Consider the following 16,346-nt stretch of genomic DNA (forward strand, 5'->3'; position numbering starts at 1 on the left):
ATATATTCACACAGTGGAGCACAGCAGTTTAAATGTAACCTGATCTTGCATGTGAAGAGGAATGGCATTGAAAACAATGCTGAGTGCGAAAAACATGGGGCTAACTGACAGATGCAACATGACACCACAGATAGCATAAAATACCCTAATCAAAGCATTACTTAAAGACACGCACCCGTGCGCTATAGCGGAAAGCAGAAAGGGAAGGACGGGAGGGGTGCGCGTCACTGAGGACAGGGGTGCACTCTCTCAAGGGGAAGGGCGGGGGGCGTCGGGGACAACGGGACGGGCGGGGCTTCCGCTGTACCTGTAATGCTTTATTTCTTTAAAAAAAGCAAATAGGACAAAAGGTAAGCATTGCTAATGCTGAGCAATAAATACACGGCCATTTCTTATAGCAATCCCTATTTTTGGAGTATTTACAATACTTCAAAATAAAAATGGTTACTACTGTGCTTAAAAGGCTATTTACCACCTCACGAGTTTATAAATTACTTGCCACATTTGTGCAGGGACTGTCTTCAGACCCTATGGATATAATTAAGGCAGCAATTCTTTCATTAGGGCAGGATTTCCTCAAATGTCTCAAATTAAGAGAAAATTTCTGAAAAAAAAAAAGTGAGTGACTGGGGGTGGGGGGAGTTCAACAGTAGCAGAGTGTCCCACTAACATAACTGCGAAGGGGCAGGCCGAGGACCGAGACTCGAAGGCCTGCGCATTTGATGTCTGTCTCTGCCACTCTCTGAGATGCCAAGCCAAGTCACAAGTCCCTGGGCCTCAGTTTTCCCTCCTGTAAAAGGAGGCCTGGTTCTCAGGAATGCTTTGGAAATACAGATCTCCAGGCCCCAAGCCCAAAGATACTGCAGGTCTGGGGTGGGACCCAGCAATCTGCATTTTTAAAAATTAAGAAGAAATGTCCTGATTTTAGATAAAGGAAGGGTGAGAGAAACACTGATTTGTTATTCTGCTTATTCATGCATTCATTGGTTGCTTCTAGTATGTGCCCTGGCTGGAGATCGAACCCTCAACCTTGGCATAGCAAGAGGACCCTCCAACCAACTGAGGCACCCAGCCAGAGCCCAATCTGCATTTTTAACATGTGTCTCCCTGTACCTGACCACCCGCTAGGAAACACAAGCCTAAACAACTTTGGGCCTTTTCAACTCTTACATGCTATTTTAACATCCTTTCACTTTAATTGAGAAATAAGGATAAATACATACAACATAACACTTAAAGGAAAGTGAAACTGTTCTAACACTGCAGTTACAGAAAATGGTAAGAAGATAAGAGCAGAAATTAAATACAGGCCTTTTCAATTAACGAATCACACATTCTGTTTTATGTTGCATCTATCTGAAAGATAAGAGTATGAAGCACTACGTTGGTGTGTGTTTAAATTCTGATGGTCTGTCCTGGGGCTGTTCAAAAGAATCGTGCAGTTTACAACCCCTCCGAATCTGGAGGCGTCAGTTAGATCCGTCTAGGGAGCTTGTTTAAATACAAACATTAGAGCACTTAATTCTGAAGACTAGCTCTGCCTCTTGAGGTAGGGCCCAGCCAGAGATGCTAATGCCCCACGAAATGTAAGAACTGATGTACCATGCAATTCTTCTGAACAGCCCTTTAATTCTCAGATTAAAAAATTTTTTTCTGTTCAGATTTCCAGATACATTCAGTACCTGAGAAGACAATCAGTTCATTTTAATTCCTTTAGCTTAAAACCTGAGTTATTTCCCTCTTACTTGAAAAGCATTTTTCTAAGGCACCCTAAAATTACTAATAAATGAGTTCAGCAATGTTGAGGTACACAGGTTCATATACAAGAATCAATCGCATACATTATCAATGAACAATCTGGAAATAAAAGTTTTAAAAATTCCACGTACAACAGCATCAAAAACTAGTATTAAAGAATAAATTTAACAAAAGCAGCGCATGACTTGTACTCTGAAAATCACAAAACATAACTGAAAAAATTTAGTAAGACCTAAATAAGACACCCCATGCTCACGGATCAGAAACTTAATGGTACAATGGCAACACTCCCCAAAGTGATCTACACACTGGATACAACCCCTTTCAAAACTCCCGCTGGCTTTTCTGGGGAAATCGACAAGCTGGTCCTAAAATTCCTATGGAAATGCAAGGGACCCAGAATAGCCCAAACAATCTGGAAAAAGAACAGGATTGGAGGACCCGCACTCCCTCATTTCATATATTACTACAAAGCAACATAACCAAGACTGTAGTCCTGGGGTAAAGACATAGAGACCAACAGAACAGAGACTATGGAAGCGAATCTTTGTACGTAAGGTCTGTAAGCAGATGCGTGGTAGCTTGGGGCTGGAGGGGAGGGAGAATGAGGGTGGCTGCCAATGGGGCGTGGGGTTCTCTCTGGGGTGCTGGAAATGATCTGGAATTAGTGCAGATGGGTGCAGAACTCAGCATATTAAAACCCACTGAATTAAATACTTTGAAAGGATAAATTGTGTGGTATGTGAATGATATACCAATAAAGCTATTTTTTAATGACAAAAAAACAAATCACCTTTTATGTCTAAGTATAGAGTACGACTAGGTACATGATATTCAGTGTGCTTTGCAGCTTTCAACCAGCCAACTTACCCTGAATAGTATAAATAAAACCACCTGCGACTCCCTCCACACCTTCCATGAATTCATGAGGCAACGCACCCTCTGCTGCCTGAAAGAAACAGGAATGCAAGTGTTCGATGTTTCATTACAAAAACACACTTCTTACATTTAAAACCGACTGGCAGAATTCACAACATGGCTGCACAGCGGCTAAACCCTCCCACGCTGCCGGCGCACTCGACCTGCACTGTCGGGGTGGCCTCGGTGCCCGCCTCGTACGTGAGGTTACACGTCAGGTATGTGCAGTCGTCCATGCGGTGTTCAGAATCCCAACTTACACAATCATGTATTATTGAACTTTCTTCCGTAATAGCGCAAAATCCAATTTTATTTCACACTGTAACCCTACCACTTAAAAAATTATAATCATTTTTCATTTCTTGGAGATTGAAAATTCCCATGAGTCTGAACACATCCAGGCACAGTCTGAAGTCAGGTTACTGCGCAGAGAAAGGGCCTCTCGGCCTCAGCACGATGGCTGATGCCGGTAACGTAAACAGGCAGTAACATGCCGTGTGGTATGTACTTCAAAGTCAGGAATTAATTCACCTGAATAAGGTTAATATTTAATGAAAGTGTACTGACTTGTGAATTGAAGTGCAAGTGCTTTTCTAAGCATCAGATCAGAGCATCAGGGAGAGCGAAAGACAGTCTGACAGCACAAGCACCACCAAACTGGGGTTCTCCGTTTTCGGTTTGTCTGCACCTCCTGCCCCCCACCCCTGCTGTTTAAGGAATTTTTATTAGAGCATGAATGTTATAATCCAAATTACATTTCCTTGCTCAGTTATCAATTGTTATGAATGTTCTTTATCGTCCTACATTCATTTACTCTGAGAAATTTACCTATCAACCTGTTTTAAATTTGAAGCAAATTTGAATAAATGAGAACTATGAGACAGAAATTCCAGCAATATAAGTGAAAGTGAAAACTCAACCTTATTTCCAATACTTTCATCTATAGTATTTAAAAAAAAAACGTGTCCCAGGCATGAAACAGCTCTGGCGAGGAGCACAGGTGTCAGGCCAGGGCGAAGGCGGGCTGGCCTGGAGGCGGCTTTGCCCCTCCTGATACAGAGCAACGCCAATCCCGCGCCTCCTTGCCCTCTGCCAGGGGTTCATCTACAGCATTTTACCTAATGTCCTACCGTCAAGGTGAGACGGTGGATATTCTGGGTTTATTAAGCAAGCAAGTGTTCTTGATGTTAAATACTGTTGAGAAATAAAATGTCACTCTTCTTCAAATGCACTGATTGATCTTAAGGCAAAACTATATAGGTTGGGGCAAGGTTGATTATTCCATATTGTCTGGGTTGGTATAAAAACAAATCGAAAAACACTTTTATGTATTAAAAAATGCTGAAGTATGCCAAACAACCTTAAAACAAAAAAGAATGACTTACTGTAATGACTCTGAGAACTCCTCCTCCATCATTTACTGTCACTTGGTGGAGGTTTCTTGACACAAGGCCCTGGGGGTCTTGGCTCTCCCACACGATTGTACCTTCAAAGCTCTTTCGTGAAAGATGAAAAGTGAGTCATTTCTTTATTGCTGTCATTTATATTTACTTCTTCCTAAGATACATTGGTTAACATTTTTGTCCTGCAACTAACACACAATTGTTAACATTTTGGTATGTACCCTTGAGTCTAGTTTTTTCAAATACACATCTAAGAAACAACTGAAGAGTAAACAGACAATTTTGCAGGCGCTGTTTGCTACTGCCCCTAAGTGAAGGCACTTCCTCAAGCTACTGCAGCCATCACAAAACAACTCGCCGCCTTCAGACACTGGCTGCTTCCAAGGAGCTACTAAAATCACAGGAGCCATGTTTTGGTTGTAAGGTTTATTCCCCCACCCAAAACTACTTAAAATAAATTCCCAGAAGTGAAACTACTGGGATAAAAAACAGATATGCTGTCTTTTATATGATTTTTGGTAAACAGTGTCAAACTGCTTTTCAAAAGCAAATTAATTTATAGAGTCATTAGCAATTCATGAAAATGTCCATTGCACTGTACTCTTCCCAGTACGGGGTGTTAGTAAAAGAAAAGAAGTTTACGCTGATTCGTTACATTAAAAAAGTGACTCCTCATTTAATTGTGTTCCTTTGGGTTTCTAGTGATGTATGTGAATTATATAGTCTTTTCTGGGCATTGCTTTGTCATGCTTCTTTGCCATTTAGCCACTGAATTTTATATTTTTATTAATCTGTGTGGGTTTTTAATAGATAATCTTGCATATATTTTATATGCTAAAAATATCTTTCAGAATTGTTTGCCATTTAGTTTTTTTTCAACTAAAAACCTTTTTTTAATTTTAATTTTACTATTATTTTTTCCCATCATCGATGTACATCTCCAGGGCCAGTGTGTGAAGATGCTCAGCCTGGCTCTCCAGGAGAAGTTTCAGGGATGGCAGCAGGAGGGCCTGGTTCGCGCTCAGCTCCTGCACACACTCAGCAGGGAGCATCTGGCTGGTGTTATATAAAGAGCGACAGATTCAGAACTTCATTCTGTAGGCCTTCCCTGGACTCCCTTGTCCATCTGGACAGCATTGCCGTAGCAAGCCTCACCCAAGGATTATTCGTTACGCTGGTTACATATTCACAACTCACAGGCAGCCATGCATGTAAGAGCAAAACCAAGTGCTGAAATTCAGCCTCTTGGTGGTTAGACTCCAGGAGCTCTGCGCAGAGTGAGCAGCCGCTCTCTTCGTTTTCAACATCGGTCATGGCCACCTGCCTCTGGGACTAAGTGGCTTTGAGAATGGCTTTCATCCTAATAAACAAGAGGAGCTTGCCATCCTCCTCAGTCAGGTGAAATGACTGTCCCAAATCCTGCAGCATGTGGATGCAGGGCCAGAGAGGCTGCACATCGTTAGCACAGAACGGGCACAGCCAAGGCCAGCAGGTCCGCGGGGGAAACCAGCTCTTCTCCATTGTCCACACTGGCGTGGACGGCTGCAACACCACCTTCCAGGACCTGGAGTGGGTCCTGTGACCCACTGAGGTCAGCACTGCCTCCCCTTAATGCAGAAACAGTTTTTGTCACTGCGCTCTCCACTGTCCTTGGGCGAGAGGTCCAGGGGACCCAGGGCCACCTCCAGCAGCTGCTGAATCAGCCCTAGTGGCTGACCATCCAAACCCATGGCCATGGCTTGATCATGAAGATTTTTTTTCTGACCAGGACAGATCATAGAGGTTACTGTACTTCTGCAGTATTTCCTGTTCACTGTTTTTCAGAGAAACAATGAAGCTACGGTTCAGGGTTTCCAGGTAAGCGAGTGATTTCTCCAGATGACTCAAGGTATCTACATAGGTCACTTAAGAATCACCAGCTTCTTGAGTGTCTTCTTCTGAACTTCTTTTCCTTGGCTTCTCAATAAAATGCTTGACTGTCTTCATGGCCTTGCTAGTCATCTCTTTATGGGCTTCTACAGACAGCCTGGTCTCCGGCATAGGCGGGGGCAGAGTGGGCAAGAGACGACGGAGGAGAGACTGCAGAAGGCGGCTTTGAGGAGAGAACTGAAGAGAGTATCTGGTGGGATCCTGGTGCTGACTCTAAAGACATTTTTTTAGATCCATAAGTTTTATCTTGTTTAACTTGACAAGCTTTTCCTTTATGATAATTACTATTAAATTCTGATTTGAGGAAGTTACATTCCCCTCCCCCAAGGTTGGATATACATTTAAATGCTACTGTCTTTTGATTTCTCTGTGATCTCCATTTGTAGGATCTGCACCCAGGTGGCTCCTTAGTTCTGCTCAGGCTAGAAAGCTACACCCGTCCCGAGGGAGGCTTTCTCTTCGGGAGCAAGAAGGTAGCCAGTGCCCCGTCTCTCTCCAACGCACCAATCTTTCTTTTTGTTAAAATATATTTTACTGCTTATGCTATTACAGTTGTCCCAGTTTTTCCCCCTTTGCCACCCTCTGTCCAGTATCCCCTTCCCTCCAGCAATCGCCCCCTTAGTTCATGTCGATGGGTCGTCCATCTAAGTTCTTTGGCTTCTCCAGTTTCTATACTATTCTTAACACCCCCCTGGTTACTTGGTACCTACCAATTATGCTTCTTAATCTTGCACCTTTCCCCCCATTCTTCCCCCTCCTCACTGATAACCCTCCATTTGATGTCCATTTCTGTGATTCTGTTCCTGTTCTACTTGTTTGCTTAGTTTGTTTTTTGAGATTCAATTGTTGATGGTTGTGAATTTGCTGCCATTTTAATGTTCATAGTTTTGATCATCTTCTTTTCCTTAAATAAGTCTCTTTAACTGTTCTTATAATAGGGGCTTGGTGATGATGAACTCCTTTAGCTTTACCTTATCTGGGAAGCACTTTAACTGCCCTTCCATTCCAAATGATAGCTTTGCTGGGTAGAGTAATCTAGGTTGTAGGTCCTTGCCTTTCATCACTTTAAATACTCCTTGCCAGTCCCTTCTTGCCTGCAAAGTTTCTTTTGAAAAATCAGCTGACAGTCTTATGGGAAGTCCTTTGTAGGTAACTCTCTTTTTTCTTGCTGCCTGTAAGATTCTCTCTTTATCTTTAACCTTTGGCATTTTAATTATGATGTGTCTTGGTGTAATCCTCTTTGTGTCCAACTTGTTTGGTACTACTCTCTGCGCTTCCTGGATTTTCTTTGCCAAATTAGGTTGAGTTTTCTTTCATTATTTTTTCAAATAATTTTCCAATTTCTCACTCTTCCGCTTCTCCTCCTGGCATCCCTATGGCTTGGATGTTGGTACGTTTGGAGATGTCCCAGAGGCTCCTTATGCTATCCTTGTTTTTTTTTTTTTAATTCTTTTTTCTTCTTGCTATTCTGATTGAATGCTTATTTATTCTTTTTGTTCCACATCATTGATTTGAATCCCAGCTCCCTCCCCTCTAATGATGGTTCCCTAGATTTTTCTTTATTTCATTTAGTGTAACCTTCATTTCTTCCTTTATGTTGTTCCTGTACTCAATGAGTTCTCTGAGCATCCTGATCAGTATTTTGAACTCCGCATCTGATAGGTTGGTTATCTCTATTTTGTTTAGTTCTTTTTCTGGGGTTTTGTTCTGTTCTTTCATTTGGGCCATGTTTCTTTGTCTCCTCAATTTGACTCCGTGTTTGTTTCTGTGTATTAGGTATAACTGCTTTGAAACCCTGCCTTAGTAGCGTGGCCTAATGTAGCAAAGGCACCCGTAAATTGTGTGGGGCAGAGCCTAAGGTAATCGCCAGAGCAGGGCAACCCACTTCACCGCTTCGTCGCTGTGTGTTGGGGGAGGGCTTGGGGAAGGGACGATGCTGGCTTCTGAAGGTTTGCCTGGCACTTACCCCGTTTCCAGTCACTTTAGCCACTTCCCATATGTGACTGGCGCCCTTCCAGCTGTTGCCCTGGTGAATCCCAGAGTGGGTGGGTTTGCGTATGTTCTAGGTCCTGTGTGGGCCCTGTTAGCTGAGTCTCCTGAAAATCTGGTAGTTTCTTCCGTCACCCCAACCCCAACTGGTTTTTACAGCCAGAACTTATGGGGATTTCTCTTCCTGGTGCTGGAACCCTGGGCTGTGTGGTCTGGACTGGGGCTGGGATTGCTCGCTCCCAAGGTATCCCTTCTGATTTTTATCCACCACATGTGAACAAGGGATCGTCTGCTCTCCCTTGCCACTCTGTGCCACACTCTGTCTCTCTGCTCCTCTCTGCCCCTCTCCATGACTCCGCCCCTTCTACCTGTCTGGATGAATGTGGCTTCTTTAAATCCTTGGTTGTCATACTTCCACACAGCTCGGTTTTCGGATGGTTCTGGGTGTTATTTGTTTTGAGGCCTAGTTGTAATTCTTCCTATGGTGCACCAGGAGGTGAAGCGTATCTACCTACGCCTCCATCTTGACCAGAAGTCCTGTCTGACTTTCTTAATCCCATTTCGCACTCCGCTTTCTGTTTACCTTTCTATTGTCAAGACTAACTGCTCCCACTAGAATTTGAGGACCAGTTGCCAGGGACCTTACCAGCTTATCAACCACTACATCTCCAGCACCCAGAATAGCCTGACTTATATGCAGCACATAAAATAAATATGTAAATAAGTGGAACAGCAGAAATTTATGTTTCTTGCTCTCTCCAAAAAAGAAAATGTGTATTTAATGTTGAATTCAAAATCAATTATTAATTCTGGTACAGGGCATGAGATAAAATATACAGACTTAATAGCATAAAAAAATTTCACATACTAAAATTAAGAAATAACTACTTTACAGTAACGTCTCATTTAGCAAGCATTATGAGGAAACAATGCAAAATCAAATTTGTCCAACGAGTTAGTCCAGTGGTTTGCAAGCTTTTTTTAAGCAATAAAACTTCTCTACTAAAACAGATAAAAACACTGAAGGAGCCTGGGTTCCTCAGACAGCCTGTCACTTTATATTCTGCTCACATGCCTCCTTAACCTTTATTATCTGAGACACACCTGATACACCTGGTGGAGTCCTAGGGCTCCTTGGGGCAGATCTGTGGACACATTTTGTCTCATCCTTTCCTAACCTTTAAAATTGAGAAAATGGTACCTCACCTCACAGGGCTGTTTGAGATTTAGCGATACAGCGCAGTTTCTCTGCTCAGCAACATACAGCTTTACTACCACCAGAGGGAACCCAGAATCACTGTATTGTGTACCTGAAACTGTTTTATGTCAATTATAGCTCAATAAAAAAAAGACAAGACTGCCCTCTGAGTTGAACTAATTAAATCCTTATGCTAAAGAAATAATGTTTCTAATAACTGGGAAGAGCTCTAAGAGTGAAGCTTAATTAGTATAATCAATACCTTAAGCAATGTATCACCTGGCCACTACAGGAAAATTAGGTTAAGAGAGAAATTTTGGCATTGTAACTAGTGCAAGGGGAGATAGATTCAATAATTGGAAGATATAGAGCATTTGAGTCACTATCTACCTACCCAAATGAGTTAAAATACACTCCTCCCACTTTTGTAATAAAATTCAGTGCCCAAGCCAAACATGGTTCAAATTCAGTTTTTAGGTGCCTGACATACCAACAAGGAAGTTCCTAGATAGGAGTCATGAACTTTTAAATCACTCTAATACAATTATTTTCTACCTTTTTCAGCTTATGGCACACATAAACTAATTACTAAAACTCTGTGGCACACCAAAAATGTATTTTTTGCTGATCTAACAAAAACCGTCAGGTATTGCATGTTTTAAACATTTTTGTCACACACGGGTTGAAAATTGCTGCTCTAATAAGCTAACACCCATTAAAGATGGATGAACTGACCTGCTGGCTTATACATTGATCTGTGAATTTATATAACATCATTCAGTGAGGACCTGATCATCTCTAAGTGAACTAACTGGAAGGCCGGTGTCAGGACCTGAAAGCTAAGTCCTAGGCCCTTGGCCACGTGAGGCTGCTTTGGGTTCACTGTGTCTTTCTCCTGGCAACCACAACTTCTTGTCCTTGGTATACTTCTACTTTCTTCTAAAATTTTAATAGACACAGTTTGGAAGGACTGATACCAAATATGCTCAGGAGAAAGAAAGAACTGATAGAATTTCGTGAGTGCTCAGGCATGAAAGTTGAGGATAAATCCCATGATTCCAGTTTGGGTGCCTGAGGAAAAGGAGGTCTATTACCCAAGATGGACAACCCAGGAAAAGAGAATGGCGCGATGGAGATGACAGGATCGTCACAATGCCCAGAGGACACGCGAGGGGAGAAGGTCAGGGGCAGCGAGGTGCGTAGGGAGCTCATGAGAGAAATTCGGGCTGTAAATTTAACAGCCCCGTTAGTAAATAGGTGGTAATGGATAAAATTGCCTAAAAAGGATGAGTAAAAAAGAAAGCTGTGTATGAAATCCTAATGATTAAAACTTAAGAGCAATGTAAAAGAGGAGGTAATGAAGTACATCAGAAGTATTGGGAAATGTCCTGCCTGGTCTCAGGGACTGTAGCCTCGATGACAGGCGAAAAGGCCCAAGGCTGGAGCTGAGCAAGGAGGCCCTGGGAAAATAGGCCGCGGAGGAGACACAACCTGTCCCTCTGGCAGGAGCACAGCCCCTGCCTCCCTCACATCACCCTGCTTGGCCCTGGAGGATGGCTCATTAAGTCAATGACGGGTAAGACACCTCGATGGCAGGGGCAACCTGAGACAGGCCCAGTGGCATGGGCGCCATCAGGGAAGGACTTGGGGGACACGGAGAAGGAGTTAAAGACCGTCCCCCCTCGGCTTTGTCATGGCCAGAGTCCTCATCCTATCCGAATGAAGTCTCCTTAGCTCTTGGCCGCTCTGCCCAGCCGCCTGACCAGGTCGGTGAAACAATACTAAAGGCAGGTACAGCCCTGATCTGGATCAGGCAGTTCCTGGCGACAATTAGGCCTGGAAAAGGAATGTATTAAATCCTATGAAACTTACTTTGCTAAGAATGCCCTCGAGTTAATGAGTACTGATGTTTGGGGTTGAGCATAGAATGTGATCAGTTTCCCAGGTTTCAGGGCCGAATGGGCACCAGCTTGTCTACCAGATCCTGACCTGAGGCAAATCTCCAGTGCTCCTTCAATCATAGCCTTTCAACATTGATTAATGAGCTTTGCACGCACGCTATAAACCCCTGCGCATATCGTTCTCAATAAAAGCCACTTCAAGAGAAGGGCTTGGGGAATTCTCCACTAGAGGGAATCTCCACCCCCTTTTCCTGGAAGATCAAGAAGTGTTTGGAACGACTTATTTTATTTTTACCATCCGTGGCGACCTGGGGGGACTTTGTGGGAACAGGATACCCCCATCAAGAAAGAAGGATGGAGCCAGATGTGGCTGAACCAAAAGGATGAACATTATATAAGCCAAGAAAAAACTGACCAACTAGGGGAAGGACAAGGGTCACTGGGAACCTTAGTAACTGCAGTTCTAAATGAAGCAGACTAAAGGTAAAGCTATAATGATCCAATAAAAATGCTTTGCCTTGAAACTACAAATCTGGAAAATATGATGTCAAACAAGGAATTTTCTGCCCTGTCCACTCAACTGAAACTTGGCATGCAACCCACTCTTCCACAGCAGCCCCTGCTGGATGGGGTCATGACACATCCACGGGCTGACTAAACCGTGTAATTGCCAGAACTCACTGGCCCCCACGGATGACCCTGGTTTATTCACTGGACTTACACAGCCACACAGTCGTGCTGTTCCTAGGAAGGGAGCCGGTCCCTCTCCTTCCCTTCCCATACCTGGCTTCCTGCTCCTGCTCCACGTCACGGTCACTACTGAGTTTCTATGCTCACAGGCCTGCTTCTACTCTCTGATGCAAAGGAATCATAAAGCTAGGAATCTCTGCAGATGTGAAACACCTTGTTTATGGAGCACCTTCTGCTAAGAGCATAAGACAAAATAAAAGTTAGAAAGAACAGCACAGGATAGGTCGGAAAAGTTAGACCTCATCAATTATCTCACCCATCATGGCTGTCGCAAGCAAACTATCTGCAACCTCTTTCACGTGACGTTAATTTTTTTGTGTCCTATTCCTTATTTGTCACCCAAACCAACCGAATAGCTTGAACACACAGTAGTTTTGTGCCCGTAGCCATTAACATTTCTGGTGGATTGGAGAAATGACTACATCTAAAAAAATTCTGACTTTGATTTAAAAAAAAAAAGTGTGTAAGTACCGCAATGCTAATGATAATGTCCACAATGCTAACAATAATGTCTCTAGTGATTCAGGGGAATGAAAGTAGTCTTTTTATTGAAGTTAAAGGTTTCAACTGCACTGCTGAGGAAGATAGGAAATTAGAGAAATAAATATTTTAAGAGAAACACATAGCGGTGTCCATTTATATCTCTGGCCCCCCCCACTGAGATTTATGTTTCAGTGAATCACATGATGAAAACATTACAAGAGATCTGCTCACTTGACAGGCTACACCGCTGACGTGATTCTGCTAGGCTAGGCAGTGTGGAGGGGCTACGAGGAACTCAGCCTCCCCGCTCCCTCTCAAATGCTATAATGATCTGTTTCCCCTTGTCACTCCACTGATGACAGGCGGGCACGCCACTCTGCTCTCAGTTTCCTGTGCTCATGCTTTTCATTCGGCCTGATGTAGCAGAAATGTGAATTAAACACAGTTTCAACAAAAACAGGAATGTGTATAAGAGAAAAGAATATTTCTTAATTTTTAAAAGTTTATTTTTCTTTTTAATAAAATGAATATATATTTATTATGGAACACTTAGAAACAGACAAAAAGAAGAAAATGAAAATCATCCACAATCCTGCTCCCCAACCTCAGTATAGCCACCATTAAATAACTGCATGTTTTTAAAAGAAAATATATTACTCAGAAGTAATCAAAAATAAAAAGTTGATTTAGCTGAAAGCATAAAGTGAAATAAAGATCACAAGGCATTAAAAATCACCTGGATTTACAAACTGTTACCATTTGGCTACATCTGCTTCAGCTGTCTACACACACACATGCGCGCGGGCACGCGCACACACACACACATTTCTGCTGTGCGATCACTTGAAAGTAAAACACAGATACCATGACATTTCACATTTAATACTTCAGCAAGTACTTCTTAAGAACAAGAGCACTGTATGGGAAAGTAACAGTTTTTGTGGACTAACCAAAATTTGTAATTCTTTTTCTAAGGCTGACCAAGATCATGGAAGAGACTGTAAAATTATGATTAGCCTAATTAAAGCTTACTTGCCTCCCCTTGTCCCGTATTGGGACTCCTTCCTCTTAAACAGTTTCTCAGCCTCGGCACCGTCGATGCGTGTGCCGGGCACTGTAGGGTGTTGGCAGCAGCCCGGCCTCCACCCTCTAGATGCCAGCAGCACTCCCAGCTATGGCAGCTGAGCGAGCCTCCCGACACTGCTAAATGTGCCCCTGGGGGCATGCGCCCCAGCTAGAGAAACACTGCTCTTCAGCAGCAGCAGCAAAGAGGACAGTACACACATATGTCCTGAAAGCTAAGCACAGGCAGCATGTTCTAAGTGTCCTACATGCATCGAATTGATCAGTCCCTAGCATAACCCTCTGAACTGGGTTGTGCAGTACCTCCATCTACAGAGGGGACAGACACAGCAAGTTAAGTAGTGTGCACAGCCCACAGAGCCACCAAGCAGCAGAGCAGGGATTCAAATACAGCCATGCTGCACCCCCAGGCACCCGCACCCAGATGGGCCCTCACAGACTTACTCCTAGACGCACCATTTTTCCCGTCCCTGCTCATGCCAATCCTCTAAGTCTTTTGTGAAACTCAACCCTACACCAGGCTTCTGACCGTTCTGTATGGCACTAACACAATGCTAGTGCTCCTGGGCTCCTTGGAAAACACGATGAGCCCTTTGGGAATTGTGCAAAGTCTGAGTTCCTGCAGGTTCTGTCCTTGCTCATTCTAGGTCGAGAGAAAGGGCTGTTACAGACAACCTGCTTCCATCCTAAAGAAGCTTCCCAATGAGTTGATGTGGGAAACACAGTGGCGCTGGGCACACAGTAAGCTAAGTGGAACGTCAGAGCTGGCTCTTCTCCCCCACCGTTTCAGGGCAGTATCTTTGCACTGTCTCCTCTCACAGCCTTGGTGCTCGGCACACACTAAGTTCTCGATAAATATTTTTTTAGCAAATGAATAAACACACCAAAAAATTGCTCCCTTCGAACCTGATGTCCAACACTTGGCCAATACACTTAGTTGACCACTATTCTTAATTACAAGAGGTGTTTTTGATGGTCACTTAACAAGGAAAAAAGTTTAGTTCACATATGCAATTTACAAAGGACATGGGAAAATAGGCATTCTCCTTTAATGCTGATACTTATTCAAACCGATACAAACTACTAAACTGCCCTCCAGGAAGTTATGACATTCCTTAAAAATGTGTATAAATTTGAACAAACAATTCACCCTAAAATTACCAGCTGTGTATACAAAAGAGAGGTACGAGAATGTTCTCTGTGGTATTTTTTTATGACACTGAATGTATTTTAGCTTTGCTTTCATTCAAAATGTTAAGTGAAGGTTATATGTAGGTGAAAGAGATGTCCTTGACAGAATTAGCACATGTAGTTTCAACTGCTTGACTACAAAGACCCCCGGCATGTCACAGAACGCGTGAGCCTGCTGTTGCGTAAAGGTGAGCAGCCCCGAGAGCCTGGTGGTAGGGAAACGGTTCCCGGTTGGCCGGCATGGCCGGTCCACTGCCTAGCTTCCACATCTGAGCTCAGTTTTGATGTTGCAGGATGAACTCTAGCTGACCTACAGTGACTTCCAGGGGTTTCTGGGGAAACTATTGTGGTTCCAAGGCACCGAGTTCAGGAATGTGCTCGGACTGGACTGAAACAGCCTTGAAGGATGAGGCTGACGGATGAACACCATGTGCACTCAGAAGTGTGACACTCCGCAGCCATGTCGCAGCTTAACTGCAGCACTGACGAGGGTGCCTGCAGATGAGGTGGCCTCCAGCACACATCTACTTAAGACGGGACCTAGAGGGACCCAGAAGGTGAGTTACATTTTCAGACATCTTCTACAACTTGGAGAAGTTTTATTTCTCTAGGACGTGTGGCCCATCGCTTGGCCATTATCTTGTCTGCACGGCCCCTACCTTGATTCTATTTTTATTTATTGATTGATTGATTCTTAGAGAGAAAGGAAGGGAGAGAGAAAGAGAGAGGAACATTGATTTGTTGTTTTACTTATTTATGCATTCATTAGTTGATTCCCATATGTGCCCAGACCAGGGATCAATCCTACAACTTTCGGTGGAGCTCTAGCCAACTGAGCTACCTGCAAGGGCTGCCCCAATTCTTTAGATAACTGAATTATTGCATTTACCCAAATGGTATCTGTGTCTGGTCTTTCTATGAATAATCCATACCTATGACTATCCTTTGTCACTAACATAGCAAAACATCCCTCTACCCCACTAACTATAAACCACGGTAACAGGCAATGCTTTGCAAAGAGTGGTTCTGAAACCTGGAGGGATGAAGCAGCTCCCTGGAGGTATGAATGCAGAGTGCGACCTTTCAGTCTATCCCAGTTGGTGGCCTCATCTGCCTACCACCCCCAAGAGCTGTCCTGAACAACAAAAGATCAAGAGCCAACCCCTGAGCACAGCCCCGGCTCCAGTCCTCACTCCAGCCGGTACCTCGGGTAGGATGAACTGCTCCACGGGCTTGTACCACAGCTTGTTCACCTGCACACCGCAGCTCGGGGGACTGAAGCGAGCAATGAAGAGGGCCTCCTGCAAATGGGGTGAACGGGAACAAGAAGAGATGTTTCATGCTGGACACTGCATATGCAACAAGTCTTCAAATATCTTAAGTCTCAGTGGCCCCAACCTTGTTTACCAACATCGTTCTACCTTGGTTTAGATGTCATTTGGGTTTTCTAGTGCAATCATGGTTTAAATAAAGATATTAAAGATAACTGAAATTGTCAAGAAGTTCTAAAACACTAAAAATAATCCACACAACCTTAAAAAAACCCCATCTTGAAATGAGAAGCTTTAGGGAAAGTGTGAGGTACTGTTAAATTAAGCTAATTTATTAGGTTTAACCCCAAAGGGTTAAGAATGAGCTGAAATAACACAGATTTCTACATGGAACAAAGATACTCAGGAATGCCCTTCAAAAAGAACCTTAAAAGGAAAACAAAAACAGAAGCAAAAAGTGAATATAAAAGAG

The 16,346-nt window shown here is 43.4% G+C and overlaps 1 protein-coding gene across 2 annotated transcripts in view; it reads right to left on the reverse strand.

Moving 5' to 3' along the window:
• B3GALNT2 (beta-1,3-N-acetylgalactosaminyltransferase 2) overlaps positions 1-16,346 on the reverse strand; it is a 58,375-nt gene that overhangs the window by 9,318 nt on the left and 32,711 nt on the right. For both annotated transcript variants that reach the window (XM_054575498.1, XM_054575497.1), the window contains exons 5-7: positions 15,809-15,904; positions 4,062-4,172; positions 2,629-2,707 (exon numbers count right to left, since the gene is read on the reverse strand). In XM_054575498.1, the coding sequence (XP_054431473.1) occupies positions 2,629-2,707; positions 4,062-4,172; positions 15,809-15,904 (286 nt within the window). The remainder of the gene's footprint in view (positions 1-2,628; positions 2,708-4,061; positions 4,173-15,808; positions 15,905-16,346) is intronic.

The sequence above is a fragment of the Pteronotus mesoamericanus genome, unplaced genomic scaffold, assembly GCF_021234165.1.
Source record: "Pteronotus mesoamericanus isolate MK-2021 breed Mesoamerican mustached bat unplaced genomic scaffold, CSHL_Meso_final contig_303, whole genome shotgun sequence".
Taxonomy (NCBI): domain Eukaryota; kingdom Metazoa; phylum Chordata; class Mammalia; order Chiroptera; family Mormoopidae; genus Pteronotus; species Pteronotus mesoamericanus.